At 35.1% G+C, this 16984-nt stretch overlaps 1 protein-coding gene across 3 annotated transcripts in view; it reads right to left on the bottom strand.

The window, feature by feature from the left end:
* The window catches only part of LOC108708507 (protocadherin-9), a 1160994-nt gene that overhangs the window by 356331 nt on the left and 787679 nt on the right, over positions 1 to 16984 (bottom strand). For all 3 annotated transcript variants that reach the window (XM_041582452.1, XM_041582453.1, XM_018247294.2), the window contains one exon: positions 11712 to 11771. In XM_041582452.1, coding sequence (XP_041438386.1) covers positions 11712 to 11771 — 60 coding nt within the window. The remainder of the gene's footprint in view (positions 1 to 11711; positions 11772 to 16984) is intronic.

Genomic DNA, 16984 nt, shown 5'->3' with positions numbered 1-16984 from the left:
TTTCCTTCTTTTACCTGTGGTTTTTTTTTGCATCTTTTGTTGTGACCACCTGTGCATCCACTGTTCAGGGAGGGGTCCAACACTCCCTTAGTTGTCCCTCCAGATGAAGGAAGGGTTCCCCCCCCCCAACATTGATGAACAGGTGATCACATAAAAGAGGGTTCCTTTAAATCTTTTTGTGTTACCGCTGACAAGCACTAGTCGACTAAAGAGACCAGAACATGCATTGCAGGAATGTTTAAAGTGGGAACTGCACATTATTCTTACATTTAGCACTAGGTAATGCACGGTTGCATATTAGGCAGCCTTCTGGGCTAACCTAGAGATTCTGAAAACTACTATAGAATTCATGTATGGCTGGAAGTTATGGAAGCTCAGAATAGTGATGAGTGAAATTATTCACCAAGTTTCGCTGCGTCAATTATGCCCATAGTCTCCAGTGGGTGAAAAAAATTGTTGCCCATCAAAAAAATTGGTGATCATAGACTTCAATGCCTTTAGTTTTGCAGTTTCGCAAATTTTCAGTGAAGTAAAACAGGTAAGATTCACCAATCACTACTCAAAGGACATGTTGTTAAATATACAAAATTGATTAATAGAAAAAAGTCCAATCAGTGGACCAAACCAAAACATCATAAAATTCTTTGATTGAAGCTCGCTCCCGATAAGTCTACAACATGCAGGACCTTCACATATACTTGAGAATAAATTCTGTCAGGAAAAAGCAAAAGAAAAAAACTTCCTGGTGTAGAATTTCTAGTAAGTGCACACAGCCTCACACCATAGGTGAAGGTGATTGCAAATTAGTGAAAGTGAGGCACGTATCTGATACATACGATTTGCAATTGCAAAAGTTTATTACATACACTAAGCATGTTTGCACGAGTCAGTTGTTCACAAACAAGTCATTAAGGTCTGAAAGGATGCAGACAATGAAAATCTTGGTGGCTAATTGTCAGGCTTTGCTGGGATTCAAGCCAGGGACCTTTTGGTTTCTGGCTCTATGCCTTAAACATTTGGCCAGGTGAGCAGCCTGCAGGGTTGTTTACTGTCTATTACCTGGCCTTTGCAGCCCTAGCCCAGCAGCAGCCTGATTGGTGCTTTGTGGTCAGCCAATCAGGGCTGTCCCTGCCCTATATAAAGACCTGACCTTGCATTGCCTTGCCTCTCCTGCTATCCAGTCCTCTCCTGCTATCCAGGCCTCTCCAGTTATCCAGTCCTCTCCTTCTGCTCCAGTCCTCATTCTACCCAATCCCCAGTCTGATCTGATCTAAACCTGCACTATCATGGCTCATCCGTTATGTTCCTGTTCTACACCTGCTTCTACACCTGCTCCTACACAGTCTGCTCCTCTCCTGACTCATCATCCTCTTCATCCTGTCCAGTCCTGATCTTTACCTGCCCTGCACCTGTTCAACTTTAAAAGACTACGCCCTCGTCACCCTGGTCCTGCTCTACCCGTAGGCACATACAGCTCCTGCCTCAAGGACTCACCCCTATCCCTCATCTGCCTCCACAGCTCCCTCTATTTAACCCTTGACACTAATGTTTGCAGCGGTCTTTGCATCAAATATTTGTGCTAACGAAACATTGCCAGTAGTGTTTAGAGAGGAAATAAACCAACAACAAGTCGTGCCAAGACCAAATTGAAACCGCAAGTCCCAAAACGGCTGGCCCAATGGGCTTTTCACCCATAACTATGGCTTCTTTAGGGGCTTCAGAGTGAAGTAGGCTCAAAAGTTATTAATATATATTACAGAATATTAATATATACAATGCAACAAAGAGAATTCTCTTTAAGAAGGTCATTATCCCTTCAAAATGTAATAACCCATGATAGTACAGTTAATTGTAAGGAAAATGAAAGAGGATGTTGGTGAATGTTTTACACAGATATGTATGCTTGTAGTGTCCATATGTGCACATTTGTATTTAAACTGTGAAAAGTTGTCACGGAGCTTGCTAAATTCTCCAGAGGCAACATATGGGAAATACATAATTACTCTGACTGAAAGAGTGGCTGCTGGTTTTGAGAATATTTCTGTCAAGACAAGCAAAATGTCATGTGCAGCTAACAATGAACACCATGAGCTCTAAGGGATATTGTAATGGAAACCCATTAAACAGAAAGCAAATTGCTCATCACTATTTGATACATGGAATTATGCATTTTTCAGCAGCATCTGAGAAATCCCAGCAACCCAGGGTGATCGAAAATGACGCCCAAAGACTGCGTGAAAAAAAATTGTTGCGCGTCAAAAATTTTGTGATAAAATGTTGCATGTCAAAAAAAAAAATTGTCGCCCATAGACTTCAATGCATTTCATTGGCAAAGCGAGATGGGTCAGATTTGCCCATCACTAGTATCAAATCTTACTAGTTTAGAAAGTCTATGACTGAAAATATAGAGTTTATGTGAGAGGGAGGAAAATTAGGTTAATTTTTAAAATCTACATTTTTGAAAAATTGTAATAAATTGAAAATAGAAAGCAACAGAAAAAGGGGGAAAGAGAAGGATTGGACATTAAAGGGATGGAATTTCTCAAACCTCTTTTCCATTAGCAACAAAAATGTATTACCTAAAATACTCCTATTTTTATAATCATTCATAAGTAAACTTTATCACAAATCAATATGTGTCAGACATTTATAATTTTTCTTAATAGTTTTTGACAATTTGTGATGTTCACACTGCAAATTATGATTTTAGACAAAAATATATGACAATTTCTGTTAATAAATACTGTATTATTCACAACACACAGTTTACTATAAAAATTCACAAATCATGCCCAATTACAAATATTTCATGTAAATCCTAAAAATACACAATTTTCTTCTTTCATTTTTAGAAAAGTCAGATAATTGGGTGAAGACATAGCTTTAGACACATTGAAAATGATCAATGAGAGAGGCAAGAAAGGAACTGCGAATACTTTTGATACATTTTAGCCAATTCATAAATGTTTTAAATAATTTCAGTGATAAAAAATCCTTGGGAATTTAATTTCTCATTTTTCATTGCCTAGTACTTTTAGGAAATGGTTAATTAAACATTAAGGGGAAGTTTCAATCCAACAGTTGGGTGAGAATGCACCATAACGGAAGACATGGAAAAAAAATGCATTTTAGAAATAAAACCTAAAAAAGGATTATGGCTAGAAATGTTTTACATTGAACTGACTGCATGAACCTAAAGGTTTAGCATCTCTATAAAAGTAATAATACAGGCCTTCAAAGTTGTATACAGGAGCTCACCATCTTGGATTGTGTTAGGAGTGTGGCACACTGTGCTCTAGGCAACTGTTGAGAAGATTAACTTTGGGGTCATCATCATACCTAAGCTCAGGTCAGGTATGTAGCCGACAGCAGCACAAAGCATGTGATGTTATTCAGCATAAAAGAAGACAGGGAGCTACTAGGATCATAGTCAGGGGTACAGATGTGCAGCACTTCTATACACCTTGCCTTACTATCAAAATATTTCTGGAATGAAATAAAAATAATTTGCTTCATGATAGGTTTCTTGTTTCTTATATCCTGAAAGATGCTATACATGAATGGCAGCCTAAGTTTTCTCCTAAACCAGACACAATTTTGGTGGAAAAATGTGAGGCCATGGTTGTCCTTTAAATACTTTGACGATAAAAACTGAAATGTCAAAAGGCAAATCTGTTTGTCATATTCAAATATTTTGCACTTCTACCTCCCAAGTTGCAATAGCAGTGGATCTGTGCCTACAGTAGTATACATTTACTGTGCTTAGGCATACGATACACTGTGCTTAAATGTAAACATTCACAAACAGTCTAATGTTAACTAGGATAAATGTTCTGAATTGTTTTTCATATTATACCCATAATCGACTATATTTAGTAAAAATTAAGATGTGTCTTACTGCACTATGCTGCACAAGAAATTCATATGTACTTCTAGCACAAATGGCAATAAATAACTACTTGACTTGACTTGATATCTAAATATAAATGAACATTCATATTTACTTTTCTTAATGATCTGATACATTTCTGGTATGTATGACTAGGAAGAAAAAGTTATGATTGCTATTCTTGCTAGGAGTCCTTCATTAAAAATCCAACTATCAAAATGAATTGTACTGCTATTCAAGTGACCAAATTATGGGGGTATGGACAAGCTAATTTATCGTGAGCAGTGTGCAAAGGGGTACAAGTTTGCATATTACTTCTGCCCTTGCTCATCATCCATGCTGCTGCATCTTTTGCCTTCCACCAGATTTGAAACTGAGGGACAGGAACCAAGTTCAGGGTTTCCAGGAGCATTACATTCCCTCGCACTACTGGGGTGCACATTTAGTATGACATGCAAGCTAGGGGTGTACCAAAGGTTGCAATTGTGCAACCCAATTCCTAGCAGTGCAGCATATACAGAGAGGCAAGACAAACAAAAAAAAGTGCAAGCAAAAACCAAACAATAACAAGAATATTGGCTTGGTAATTTGTTGTAAACGAATAGCTGTTTTGATACTCAGGCCAAAATTTATTTTTATAAGTACCTTGACACGTTTTTCTTTTGAATAAATGGGCAGACTGTATATTTAGTTTTGTATAGTTCATGTCAATACAGAAATTTAACTTGTGTGCACAAATAATTACTGCAAAGTTATTAGTCCCACTTATAATCACGAAATACGGTAGAGTAAAATAATATAAGAATAAAGCTGCCTGTATTTACCATAATTATTATCAGCAGACTTTAAAATTATGAAGTTATATTATTTTGGTAAATGAATACAAGTTGGATGCAAAGAAGTTAACCAAGTACAAACCATCAGTGAAATAAGTCCAGTAACTGCATTTTGAGAACATTATTATTGGTGTAAGTTGGCGCATGGTCTTACAATACTTGGCTGGAGTATGTCTCTGATGAAGTTAACTGAAATCAGTATTGACATATGATAATGACACAGGCAATTGTCCAATTTATTTGGGGTAATTTACCAGCATTCCTATAAAGTTTTTTCATTGCTTATGGGCAAATATACTAAGCAACTATTATAAGATCTGATTAGTATTGTTTTATGAAAAACAAATAAAAAGCTAGAGCAGCACACAATGTCTTGTTGGTAGGACTGATTATCAGATTTCAAATGTCTATAGATTAATAAATATTAATATCTATTATTGTCCAAGTCTTCAGGATATGTTATCCCAAACCAACTAAATGAAAGAGGACCTGTCACCCTCAAAATTTATTACATATCCTATTTTATCACATAAGTCCAGCAAAATAAACTTTAATTACAATATGTAAATTATATGAATATTGTTTCCTTTGGTGTGGGAATTAAAAATTATAGCAAGCAGGCAGGAGCCATTTTGTGTACATTTGTGGCTAACCTTGCATCATCTCAAAATCTTGTTTGTGCACCAAAATGGGGGACCCATTGTCCATTCCCATGCACTGGTTACACAGTAAATGGTAAAAAGGTAGAGCAATCTAGTAAGTGCTGAATGGAAAGTGAAAGTAATTGCCTGCCCCGCCTCTATGTCTAAGGCATTGAGGAGGTGCAGGCAATATTTGATTGACAGCTGAGATTTTTTAATGAGTTTACATGCTTTATTAAAAAAAAAAATTAATGTTTAATTTCAAAAGGACTTTTATTATATAGCTTTTTATTTCTGGCTGACAGGTCCACTTTAACAACTTATGAGGGATGTAGAATTTCACAAAAGACTATTGACAATATTACATTTTATTTAGAATTTTTTCACTTTAAAGGAGAAGGAAAGGTTAAAACTAAGTAAGCCTTATCAGAAAGGTCCATCTAAATATACCAGTAAACCCCCAAAGTAATGTTGCTCTGAGTCCCCTGTCAAAAGAAACACTTCATTTCTTTCCTTCTATTGTGTACTCATGGGCTTCTGTATCAGACTTCCTGCCTTCAGCTTAAACCTCATTGCCCTGGGCAAGAGCATGCTCAGTTTGCTCCTCTCCCCCCACCCCCTCCCTTCTCTACTGTAATCTGAGCCCAGAGCAGGGAGAGACTCAGGCAGGAAGTGATGTCACACCACATTAATACTGCACCTCCTATTCTAAACAAACAGAGAGATTCTAGAGCTTTTTACTCAGGTATGGTAAAACATTCTACAGAATAAATATAGCATTCTAGCTTGTACTATTGCAGCTAATCTATTGGCAATAAAATGCCTCCGTAGCTTTCCTTCTCCTTTAACGTAATCAGTATCGATATTGAGGGAATATTTTTTCCCCAGAAGCACTTTCCAGAGTTAGTGGTAAGATTTGACTGCTTCATGACCAATCAAGGTGACTCATTATGAATCTTGGCATTAATATATAATAATGTTGTTTTGGGATTGTAATCCATTGATCTACACTAGGGATGGGCAAATTTTTTCATGGCGGAAATGACGCCCATAGACTTGTATGGCGTCATGCGTCCAAAAATTTTTGGACACCCATAGACCTTAATGAGCATCGGCGTCATTTTGCCAGCTGCAAATTTTTGGCAAAACTAAACGGGTCAAATTCGCCCATCCCTAATCTACAATAATATTTAGCAACAATCCATTGGAAATTATTATTTATAGTAATATGTGTGCCTGTAAATTGTGTATTATTAAAGCAATGTACATATGCATGATGCATTAAGTCTTTTCCACCTGTCTTGTGGCCCAGATAGAAGGGGTTTATTACAATTATATATAGCTTACTCTGCTTGCTGACAAATGACTTGGATATATTCTAATCTCTCAAATTAGAGATGATCAATCCATAGGCATCCAGCTGTTAAATGAATTACATACTCTCCATGAATGATTAGAACTGAAGTTCAGCCACAGTTCAAAGCCTCTATGGACTGACATCCCTGTCTCAAACCATTTACATGATCTAAGCAAAGCACTCAAGCAAACTGGCAAAATGCATAAGTAAAAGTAGATGAAAGCTTTATTGTGTGTCTCCTAACATCTATGGAGTTTCAAAGGGTATTGTTCAATAGAAAATAAACATTTAGGCAGTTCATGCAGAAACATCACCTGCTATATTTCCATTTTAGCCAACCAAAATGCTTAAAGGCAGTACAGCAGTACAGGCAGCTATTAATATGAATACATCATGCTCTTTTAAATCTCTGTTGTATATATTTTCATGCCCCCAAACAGTTCTAGAATCTACAATTAGCTGTACAAAATGGTATAACAAATTTAGAGTAAAAGAAAATCCAAAGCTGCATATTTGCTGTTGTAACAATGAAGATGTTTTCCTTGAGTAACTTGAAGACCTGCTGCAAATTGAAACAATGAAATTTACACAAGGAATTCTCAGTTGTCTCTGTACAGGGATTTCAGGCATAGCCAGGATCTTTAATGAAAATAGACGTTAATCAATTTAAATTGGAGTGTAACTTACACAAAGCTCTAGGGTACATTCAAAGGGAAAATATGAATCTGCAGAGTTCAATATCTAAAGTCTTCAACAATTCATAAAATAGTGTCTTATTAAAAATTAAATAATAAATGAATGCCTGCCAGTGGTTACTGCAATCTGTGATATATTATGCTCTAGTTGACCTAGAGGTTACATTGAATAGTTTGAATTGATATATTTAGATTTCTTCTCCTTTCTTAATAATGTAAAAAATACAGTATGTGCTGAAGCAGGAAGATCATATAGATTTAGGAGAAAGGGTAAACAACAAGAGGTACATGGCACCTCTATTTATCAAAACGTCAAGACTGCAAAGCCAGGACACAAATGTCACAAAAATCTTTGTTTGCAGCCAATTTACTTAAAAGTTAAAGCTTTTTTTCCTGACAATTGCAAAGAACTCGTATTGCTTATCAATATATTCTACAGTTCATTAAAAGAGAAAGCAGGTTGCCTTTACTTTATCAAAATAGTATTTACTAAATGCTCCCTTTTTATAATGAATATAACTTGTTTGTTTAAAAGTTTTCAGTTTGATAGCACTAAATAAACGTATATTTGCCGCGTATGTGCTTTTTTCCCTTTCGCTTGCTGTTAAGGTGATAGCTGTTCCCAGTCATCCTTTACCTTGATTTGGGATTTGCTATAGAAACTGCAGCATAGCCAAAACATATATATTTAATTCAGCAAGATGAAAATAAAGAAGCAAGGCATTCTGCCCATGTCACTACACCGAACACTGCTTGTAATGGCAGCTGTGCAGTTTAATCATTGTCTCCCATGTGACAATAGGAGACAGGAAGAGGTAATTGCAAAGCAAGTTTTTTTTTACAGGTTAGCCTTGGAAGCCCCTAGAGAAAACAGGATTCAGGTATACAACATGAACACACAATTCATAAAAAAAATATTATAGATGATACACATGCACTAATACCAATAATGACAATTACAAGTATGATAAATATGCATTAACTACTAATAAGGCATAAAATCAACCATTGATAAACAATGGCCTAGTATTGTCAAAGAAAGTAAGAATGGGGAGAGACGCGGTTATTTATACAGTATATTAGATAATTAGAAACTGGAACGCTGAGAAGAGTCATTATACCCTACTTCCTTTAAACAAGGAAGAGTGTTATGAAATAATTTAATTCCTTGCTGAGGGAAAGATTTTTCAAAATGGTATGCTTTTTTTCAAATTTCTTTTGAAGAGGCAGTCAAGCTAGAAAATATGCTGAGAACATACTAGTATCATTATAATTAAATGACACATTGCTTTGACAAATGTAAAGGTATTTGTTTTAGAAGCCCGTAGCCACACAAAGCAGTTAGAGCAAAGGCATTATTTGGTCATTTCTGCAGAGTCCATATAGTTTTAATATAGGCCTAAAATGACAATGGGTAGTTTTATGTAGTGCAACCTATGGTAGTGGATATATAGCAGGATGATGACAATCCAACCACTGAAACATGTACAAACACAAACAAAAATGAAGTCACACAGACTTGCTTTTCAACACACACCCAACCTACCCCAAATAAATCAAATGTTTCACTTCATCTGTATAACATGATATGTTTCTTAAAGGCTCAATATTCAAAATGATTCCAAAAGGGGCTATTATTCTGTCATACCCAATACATTATTAGACCTCCTTTATAGACCTCCTTTACAATAAGCATAATTCACCTTTATCATTATTCCCTCTGAGGGCCCTTCTGTCCAGTCTACATGAGAATTCTACCTCATGTGGACAACTAGTAATGGTGGGTGGGACAGTCCCAGGCACCCTGCCTCTTTGAAATCAAGACAAGATTAAGGAAAGCTTTATTCCTTTACCATAGAAAACTAGAATTTCTAAACAAAGATCAGGATGATGGATATAAATAAAAATCAATACATCATGTGTTGATCACTGAATCTCATCGCTTCAAGAATGGGTAGAGACCTGTTTATTAAAATTCAGATGTGTAATTTAAGATGTTTTCAACTTAAATTTACATTTTAAAAAAAGTTACCTTATTTATGAAGGATTAATTCATGTTTTACAAATTTTTAGCTAGTTTACAAGCTCCAAAAAAATTCCATAAACTCAAAGTAAAAAAATAGTTAAAAATTTGGCTAGGACATCTCCCAATTGACTTTTACATGATCTTGCAAGCTATATATTGGAAATATATATTGAAAATATATGTTTTGTAAACCATTATTCACCTACATGATTTTAAGTGCTGAAAACGTTGAATTGTGGCAAAAAAAATGAAAGCTTATAAATAAATCATTAAGGGGCAGATTTATCAAGGGTTAAAGTGAAAATATAAATTTTTGAATTTCAAATTCGAATTCTCACTTTTTTTGGTAATAGTTAAAATTTGATTCGTTTTTTTAAAATTCTCATTTCGATTTTTGAAATGTATCATGTACTGGGCCTTTAAGAATTCAAATTCGACTATTCACCACCTCAAACCTGCCAGATTGCTGTTTCAGCTAATGGGGGACGTCCTGGGATCAATTTGGAATTGTTTTCAGCATTCCTGAAAATCTAATTCTATTCGCGTTTGCATTTTAATCCCATTCACCCAAATTTGAAAAATTAGATTTTTTTTTTTTTAAAAAAAAAAATTTGATTGGTCATTTTTTTCAAATTTCAAGTTCATGGGAGTTTATGGGAGTTCATGGGAGTTTTTACAAACTCCCATGAACTCAAAATTGAACCATTGATAAATCTGCCCCTAAGTGTTTATTTGGCTTGGTAGCAATATTAAAAGCCTTCATGATTCAGGCATCAAGTTTTGACATTAAAATTTCATGTTAATAATTACTGTATATAGCTCTATTTCCTGGGTGCAATCTTGTCTTGTTTTGATTCCTGTTCTGACCCTTGTCTGCCTGACTATTCTGAACCCTGCCAAATCTGACCTTTGCCTGCTTGACTACTCTGAACTCTGATTATCCTGACCCTTGCCTGCCTATCTATTCTGATTCTACCGGTATTGACCCCTGCCTACCTGACTATACTTCCTCTGCCTGTCTGACCTCTCTTGAACTCTGCCCACACCGACCCGGCCTGTATATGTCTATTCCTAGTACTGTGCCTTCCATCCAAAGACTTTATAACTACCGTGCCCCTTTGCTCGTCCAGAAACGAAGCCGAGATCAGGGAGCCTAGCACCTGTTCTGGTTTTAGGGAGGCAGTCATGACACCCTGCTTAGTATACAGGGATCTAAATAACCCAACATAATATGTATTAAACTAAACCTTTCTGCTTTACAATTTCTCACCATTTAATTATTTCACACACAATTTTGCAACTAATAGATACTTTCCCCAAAGGCCAGTTGGTGACTTAATCTTGCACTCGAGAGGTTTTTTTTAGTTAAAAATAAAAATAAATGTCTCAAGAGAACTCTCACATTGCAGCTTCATTATTTTTAAAATGTTTACCATCTCCAAACTGAATATCATGCAAAAATGGATTATTGACAGAAAGCATTACTGTTCCATTTTCTAGTGTGAGAGGCATATTTACAACATATTAATATTGCTTGGGAAATGTACTGTTATCATGGCATTTTTAACATGGCACCTAATTCATTTTAGAGAAAAAAATATGTGAATAAATAAGTAAATAAAGAATAATTATGTTATTAAATTCTAATAATGAGCTGGTACAGACATTCCATGAACATACTCCGGTTGGTTATTGGAAAAACTGGCCTTTATTGGGCAATTATTTAAAGATTATAATATTTTTTTTTCATGCTTTACAAGAACAGATATCCAGCTCATCTGCCCCTTAATTAGTCTTCAAACAAGAAGACAATCAATAATTTCACCTAATGTAACCAAAGTTAAAAGATACCTCCAGTTACATACAGCAGTTACATGGAATTGGTGGGGATCAAGTACAGTATTAAAATGGCTTGCTAACTACCACTTTTTTATTTGTACAGATACGGACCCTACTATCCAGAATGCAGGGGACCTGGGGTTTTCTGGATAATGGATCCATAATTTGGATTTCCATACATTAAGTCTACTTGTAAACATTAAATCAACCCAATAGGCTGGTTTTGCTTACAATAAGGATTAATTATATCTTAGTTTGGATCAAGTACTATTACTATTACAAAGAAAAAGGAAATTATTTTAACATTTTTTTGGATTCTTTGGATAAAATGGAGCCTATGGGAGGCAGCCTTAACATAATTTGGAGCTTTCTGGATAACTGGTTTCTGGATAACAAATCTCATACCTGTACCCAATTTCATGACATACCTGCATAGCACTGTTGTCACAAGAAGCATTCAGTATCTCATGTAACGGTACGTCTTGCCCCTGTAGGTAGAAAAAAACAACAATATTAAATTCACATGTTGTCATTTGTCCAATAAACAGTATTGTTCATTATTTTATAACCCACCATCAGCAAAAGATATAATTAGGCAGTATGCCTTACCATTGATCTGAAATTGATCTAGACTTAAATAAAGTGGTGAAATATTTCCTGACTTCTTTTTAAAAATATTTTATCAATTAGATGCTATTTTAAGACTGTATCAACAAATAAGAATGATTAGGTAGTTCTAAATGTAAATTCCTAAATTTCAGTCTCTATCTTATAAATTTAATCCAGTGTAGTTAAGAATAACGCATGCAGATATTTGATTTGTGATTGTTAATGAAAAGCTGCCTGAATCCCTTTCATTTCTGTTTTAGTTGAATCACCTGTTACTATGCATATTTACAACTTTGTCTGATCGTGTGGTCAGATTGAGATAAATATTAGTTCTAATTAGTGATGAGCGAATTTTGTTGCCAAGTTTCACCACTAAAATGACGCCCATAGACAGGAATTATTAATTTAGGAATGAAGACATGCCATTTCTATCTCAAATAAATTTTTTAAAAACAAATGTGCAAAATATAACAATATGCAAAAATTATAATGAATGTTCTTTTTAACATTTTCAGACTGCCATCAATCTACTCTTACATAAACTGTGTTCCATATTTTGCCCTTCTCTTTCCTTCTTATGATCGCAATCCATTCTACATCTTTGGGTTCCTTTTTTCTTTTAGTCATCATTTCCTCCCTATCTCAGTTTTATCCCTTGCTTATTTAATATAAAGTTTTAACTTTTCCACTGAATATGCAGTAATACTAATATTTGAGCTATTTTCTCACATCTGGTAGTGCCTTTGTAGCCAGAAAACCACTAAGATATTCATTGCTTTTTGTATGGTTGGTAAAGAAGAGGGAGAAATGTAAAATATTTGAAAAAACACTTTTTTTGTTCTCACAATAGCTACAATGATTATGAATGGATATTTGATATTTGTTATACTTTTTTTATGATGTATTTTATATTTAATTCTATTTAATTTGTAAGTCTACTTACAAAATCATTGTTAAATCCTAGTTATACACGTATTCTGTGATTTTATAGACAGGTATACTAAAATAGCTTTATTTCTATCCTCAATAATGGAAGCTAAATATTGAAATAATAAATGAGAAAATTATCATACAAAATAAAGCAATACAGTTTTTTGATAAATTACTTGGTATTCAGATCACATTTACACTAAGAGGCCCATTTATCAAAGGTCGCATTTCGAATTCATGTGAGTTTTTTTTTTAACTCTAACTATATATAGTAATTAGCAATATAACAAATTGTATCAGCAGGCATGGATTTACAGCAAAACTCTGCATTTTACCTTTGTGAATTTCACAAAACTGCAGGAAAAAAGTTGCCACAACAAAAAAGTTGTCAAGCAAAAAAGCACAGTACAACAAAGAAAGTTATGTATTTATAACCTTGGTGATGCAATTAAAAAAAAGGAAGAGACACAGTCCTGGGTGTTCCTCATGCAAGAAACAAAATCCTGAGAAAGGACCAAGGGGCCTGTGGAGCCTGAGACACAGAAAGGGGAAAATGTACTAAAGGGCGAAGTGACTAACGCTGGCAAAAATTCGTCAGCGTGACGTCATTTCGGTACTTCGCCGATTTACTAACGGTCGATGGCATAACTTTGCTATCGAAAGAGATAGACTCTAGCGTTACTTTACATTCTTATGCGAAGCAAAGTTTTGCTCTGGCAAAAGAGCATTACTTTGCAAATTCACTAAGATGCGGATTTTACTGAACGTTATCTCTTGCGCCAGACTTGCCTTTGCCACCTCAGACCAGGCAAAGTGAATAGTAGATAGGACTTCCTCAAAACATAATTGAAAAATTTTCTAAGTCCCAAAAAACACTGGTGACTCTTCATTTTTCAGGGTGATAGGCTGCACCCGGCTTCCCCCCTACATTTCCTACCATATGGCACATAAACTATACACTGGGAACATGTGTAGGGCAATACTACAACTTCCCGCCGTATGCAAGACCGTATGGTCTTCAGATGACTACTCTTGCTTGTTTGTGGATTTATAGACCCTTTTCATGGCTGAAAAGGCAGCACAAGTATGTAAGCACAGAAAACAGAGAGCAGTAAAAATGCTCATCTGAGATGAAAGTAATAAATATTACCAGAGTTCAAGGTAAATGCTATTGACATATCTGAAAGGAATAGAAGAACTATCGGCAAATTATAATAGAAGTAAAAAAGCAAAGTGCAACAAAGAAAGTTATGTATCCATGAAATAGCACATAACTTAAATACCCTGTTTTTACAGAACTCTCTGGTATACAGGCTGAATGGCCAAATCACAAAAATGATTGAAGGTTTGAAAAACAGGAATAAATGCATTTCAAATATTTCTCCCATCTTCCCTCCCTCTCTTGCTTCAATCTCCAACATTGGACAAATACAGCCACTAATAAATATGGTAGCTTCCTTGCAAAATCTATCTGCATTTAACAATGACCTATTTCCTCTTTCAGATCCTCTTCTTGTTTTTTTGTTTTTTTTTCTGTCTTGCACACTGCCCATCTGCTAACCCTCAGCCAACAATCCTGATTCAGAACACTTGCACTGTTCAGATAACTGCTGTCAGTTATTGTCTCTCGCTCTTGCTCACGATCTACAGACCACATTTGTAGAAAAACGTGTACAAAAACTGATGTACTCCATGATACATTTCTCATGTCCTGCTTCAATTCTTTCCTCTCTCAGGCTAAGCAAAATTGCTATAGTATACTCAAATATTAACAAATCCAACCTGTAATGCTTTTTTCCATATCCAGCTGCTTCTGTACCCCTCATCAAACATTCACATATGAATATATTCCTCAGGACTTTGCAGTCTTCTTCAAAAGCAAAGTAAATTCTATCCACAAACAATCTGTCTGCTCTGTCTGCCCTACAGAAACCACAAATTTCAACTACCCTCCATCCCTCTTTAACTCTTTTGATCTTGTTACAGAGTCTGGAGTTCCCAGTTTCTCCTGTCCTGTACACCTACAACTCCCTTTTTCCTACAATATGTCCTCATTGATACTTACAGTAAATGTGTGCCACTGCCCCTTCTTCAGTTCTTACTCATTTATTCCACTCCTCTCTAGCTTTTGTTACTTTCTGCTCTTTATCCAAACAGGCCTGTGTCAAGCCCACTCAGAAATAGCCACACTGGGCCCTGTCTATATATGCCAAACTATAATCCCACCTCTCACTTACTGCTTGTCTCTAAACAACTGGAACATCTTTTCTAGTATTACTGACTTTCTCTGCACCCATTATTTGTTGGATACTATACAGTCTGGTTTTCAACCTGCACACACTCCAATGAGATGTCTCTATTTAGAGTTGCAAATGATCTCCAAATTATATCTGTGAAGATTCTCATTCACCCAGTTCATGGTATACCTATAGTAATACATCAGATGAAATCTAGTTGATTTGAAGTATTACTACAGATCTCCAGATTATTGAAGCCCAAAGAGTTTGATTCTATTCTATTGTTCTATTGTTATTTTTCTGCTTTTTTGATGCTGTTTGACCTTTCTTTTTAATGCCAATTCCCTTGGTTTTCGTTATCAAGCTGCATTCTGGTTCTCCTACTACCTTGCTAACCATTCCTTCTCTGTTGTTTTTGCCAATAAATCCTTAACCCTGCTTAATGTGGGATTGCACCAGGGTTTTGTCCATGTCCCTTTGCTGTTCTCCCTGTCTTAGGTCACCTTATCTCTTCATTCATATAAGGATGACATCCAGATATACAGACAATACTTTATTAATCACTGACAATCAGACACAAATCTCAAAATGCTTCCTAGCTATCTCAAACTAAACCTAGCTAAACAGGACTCATAGTCTTCCTGCCAAAACACAGCCCTTTTCCAGTGCTCAAAAAGTCACTGCATGAAAAAGTTGCATTGATGCATTTCACAATTTTTTTTTTTGGCAAAACTGGACAGATTCACCCATCATTAGTCCCCATCATTTCAATTTTACAATGTACACAATAAGAATAATTTTAAAATAAGTTTTCAAAAATGTCCTTTGAACCCTTAAATTAATTTTCTTCCTTATATAATGTGTTTGTTCCTGTTACAGACAAGTATTGTATATGCTAAAAATATATATTTCGATTTTACTTGCTCCTACACAGGGACTACACGTAATAGATTCTTTTATCTTCTCTATAGAAGAGTTACTTTTGTAAGCTTTTTGTTTACTATATTATATGTTGTTCTTGCACTTCTTAGAGTAAGTATATTCTCTAAAAGTCTTCATTTCATTTTAAGAAGATAAGAGCAACACACATGCAGCCTGCCAGAGTTTACCACCTTTTCATCACATTTCTAATCCTAGGAATAATGGCTGCAATCTCTCTTTCAATCAGATTCTTCCTATACAGTATAAAGCATCAAAGAGAAAAATAAAGTCACACATCAACAGAGATATCAGCTACTAATGTATTTGTAACACTGAAAACTCCATGTATTGAGAAACCTCATGTATATTAAAGAACAGACAATAGCTTTTTTTGGATCCTAAAAACTAATTCTGGGAAAATGTATTTAAACAATAGAGGAAGGTTCAGCCTTTGCAATATTGTGATTTGTCTGATGAGTAAGAGCTATATTAACGCTTCTATTTTCTATAGCAAATATATCTACAGGTTTAATTGTTCCTATAGTTACACGGATACCTAAATGAAGACAAGCACATACATATAAATTTTTATGGATAATGAATGTTCTTTGGACTAATTGGGCCACTCTTTAATGTTTTATACTTCTATTCAATGATAAATAAATGTAAGAGAAAGACTACTTAGAAAACATTGCTTTCTTTTATATGTTCCAGATCTCAATGTTAAATAATGACAAAAGACAAGCTGATCATAGTGTACACCAACATAAAACTAACTTGGTTATTTTTTCTGTGTTACTCGTAAAACTGTGCAGCAAGGTAATTGACATTTACAAGGTAACAATAAAATGGTACATCTTGACTAGCAACAGGCTTTCATTTATTTATTTTCAAGCCTGATATATTGCCAAAATGTCTTTCTTGCAACAAATTAAACATGACTTAAGTTTTGCAATTTCACGTGCAAAGCAAGATTGTTCAAACAACAACTAACACAAAACTAC

The sequence above is a fragment of the Xenopus laevis genome, chromosome 2L, assembly GCF_017654675.1.
Source record: "Xenopus laevis strain J_2021 chromosome 2L, Xenopus_laevis_v10.1, whole genome shotgun sequence".
Taxonomy (NCBI): Eukaryota; Metazoa; Chordata; class Amphibia; order Anura; family Pipidae; genus Xenopus; species Xenopus laevis.
This window is presented reverse-complemented; position numbering and strand designations above follow the sequence as displayed.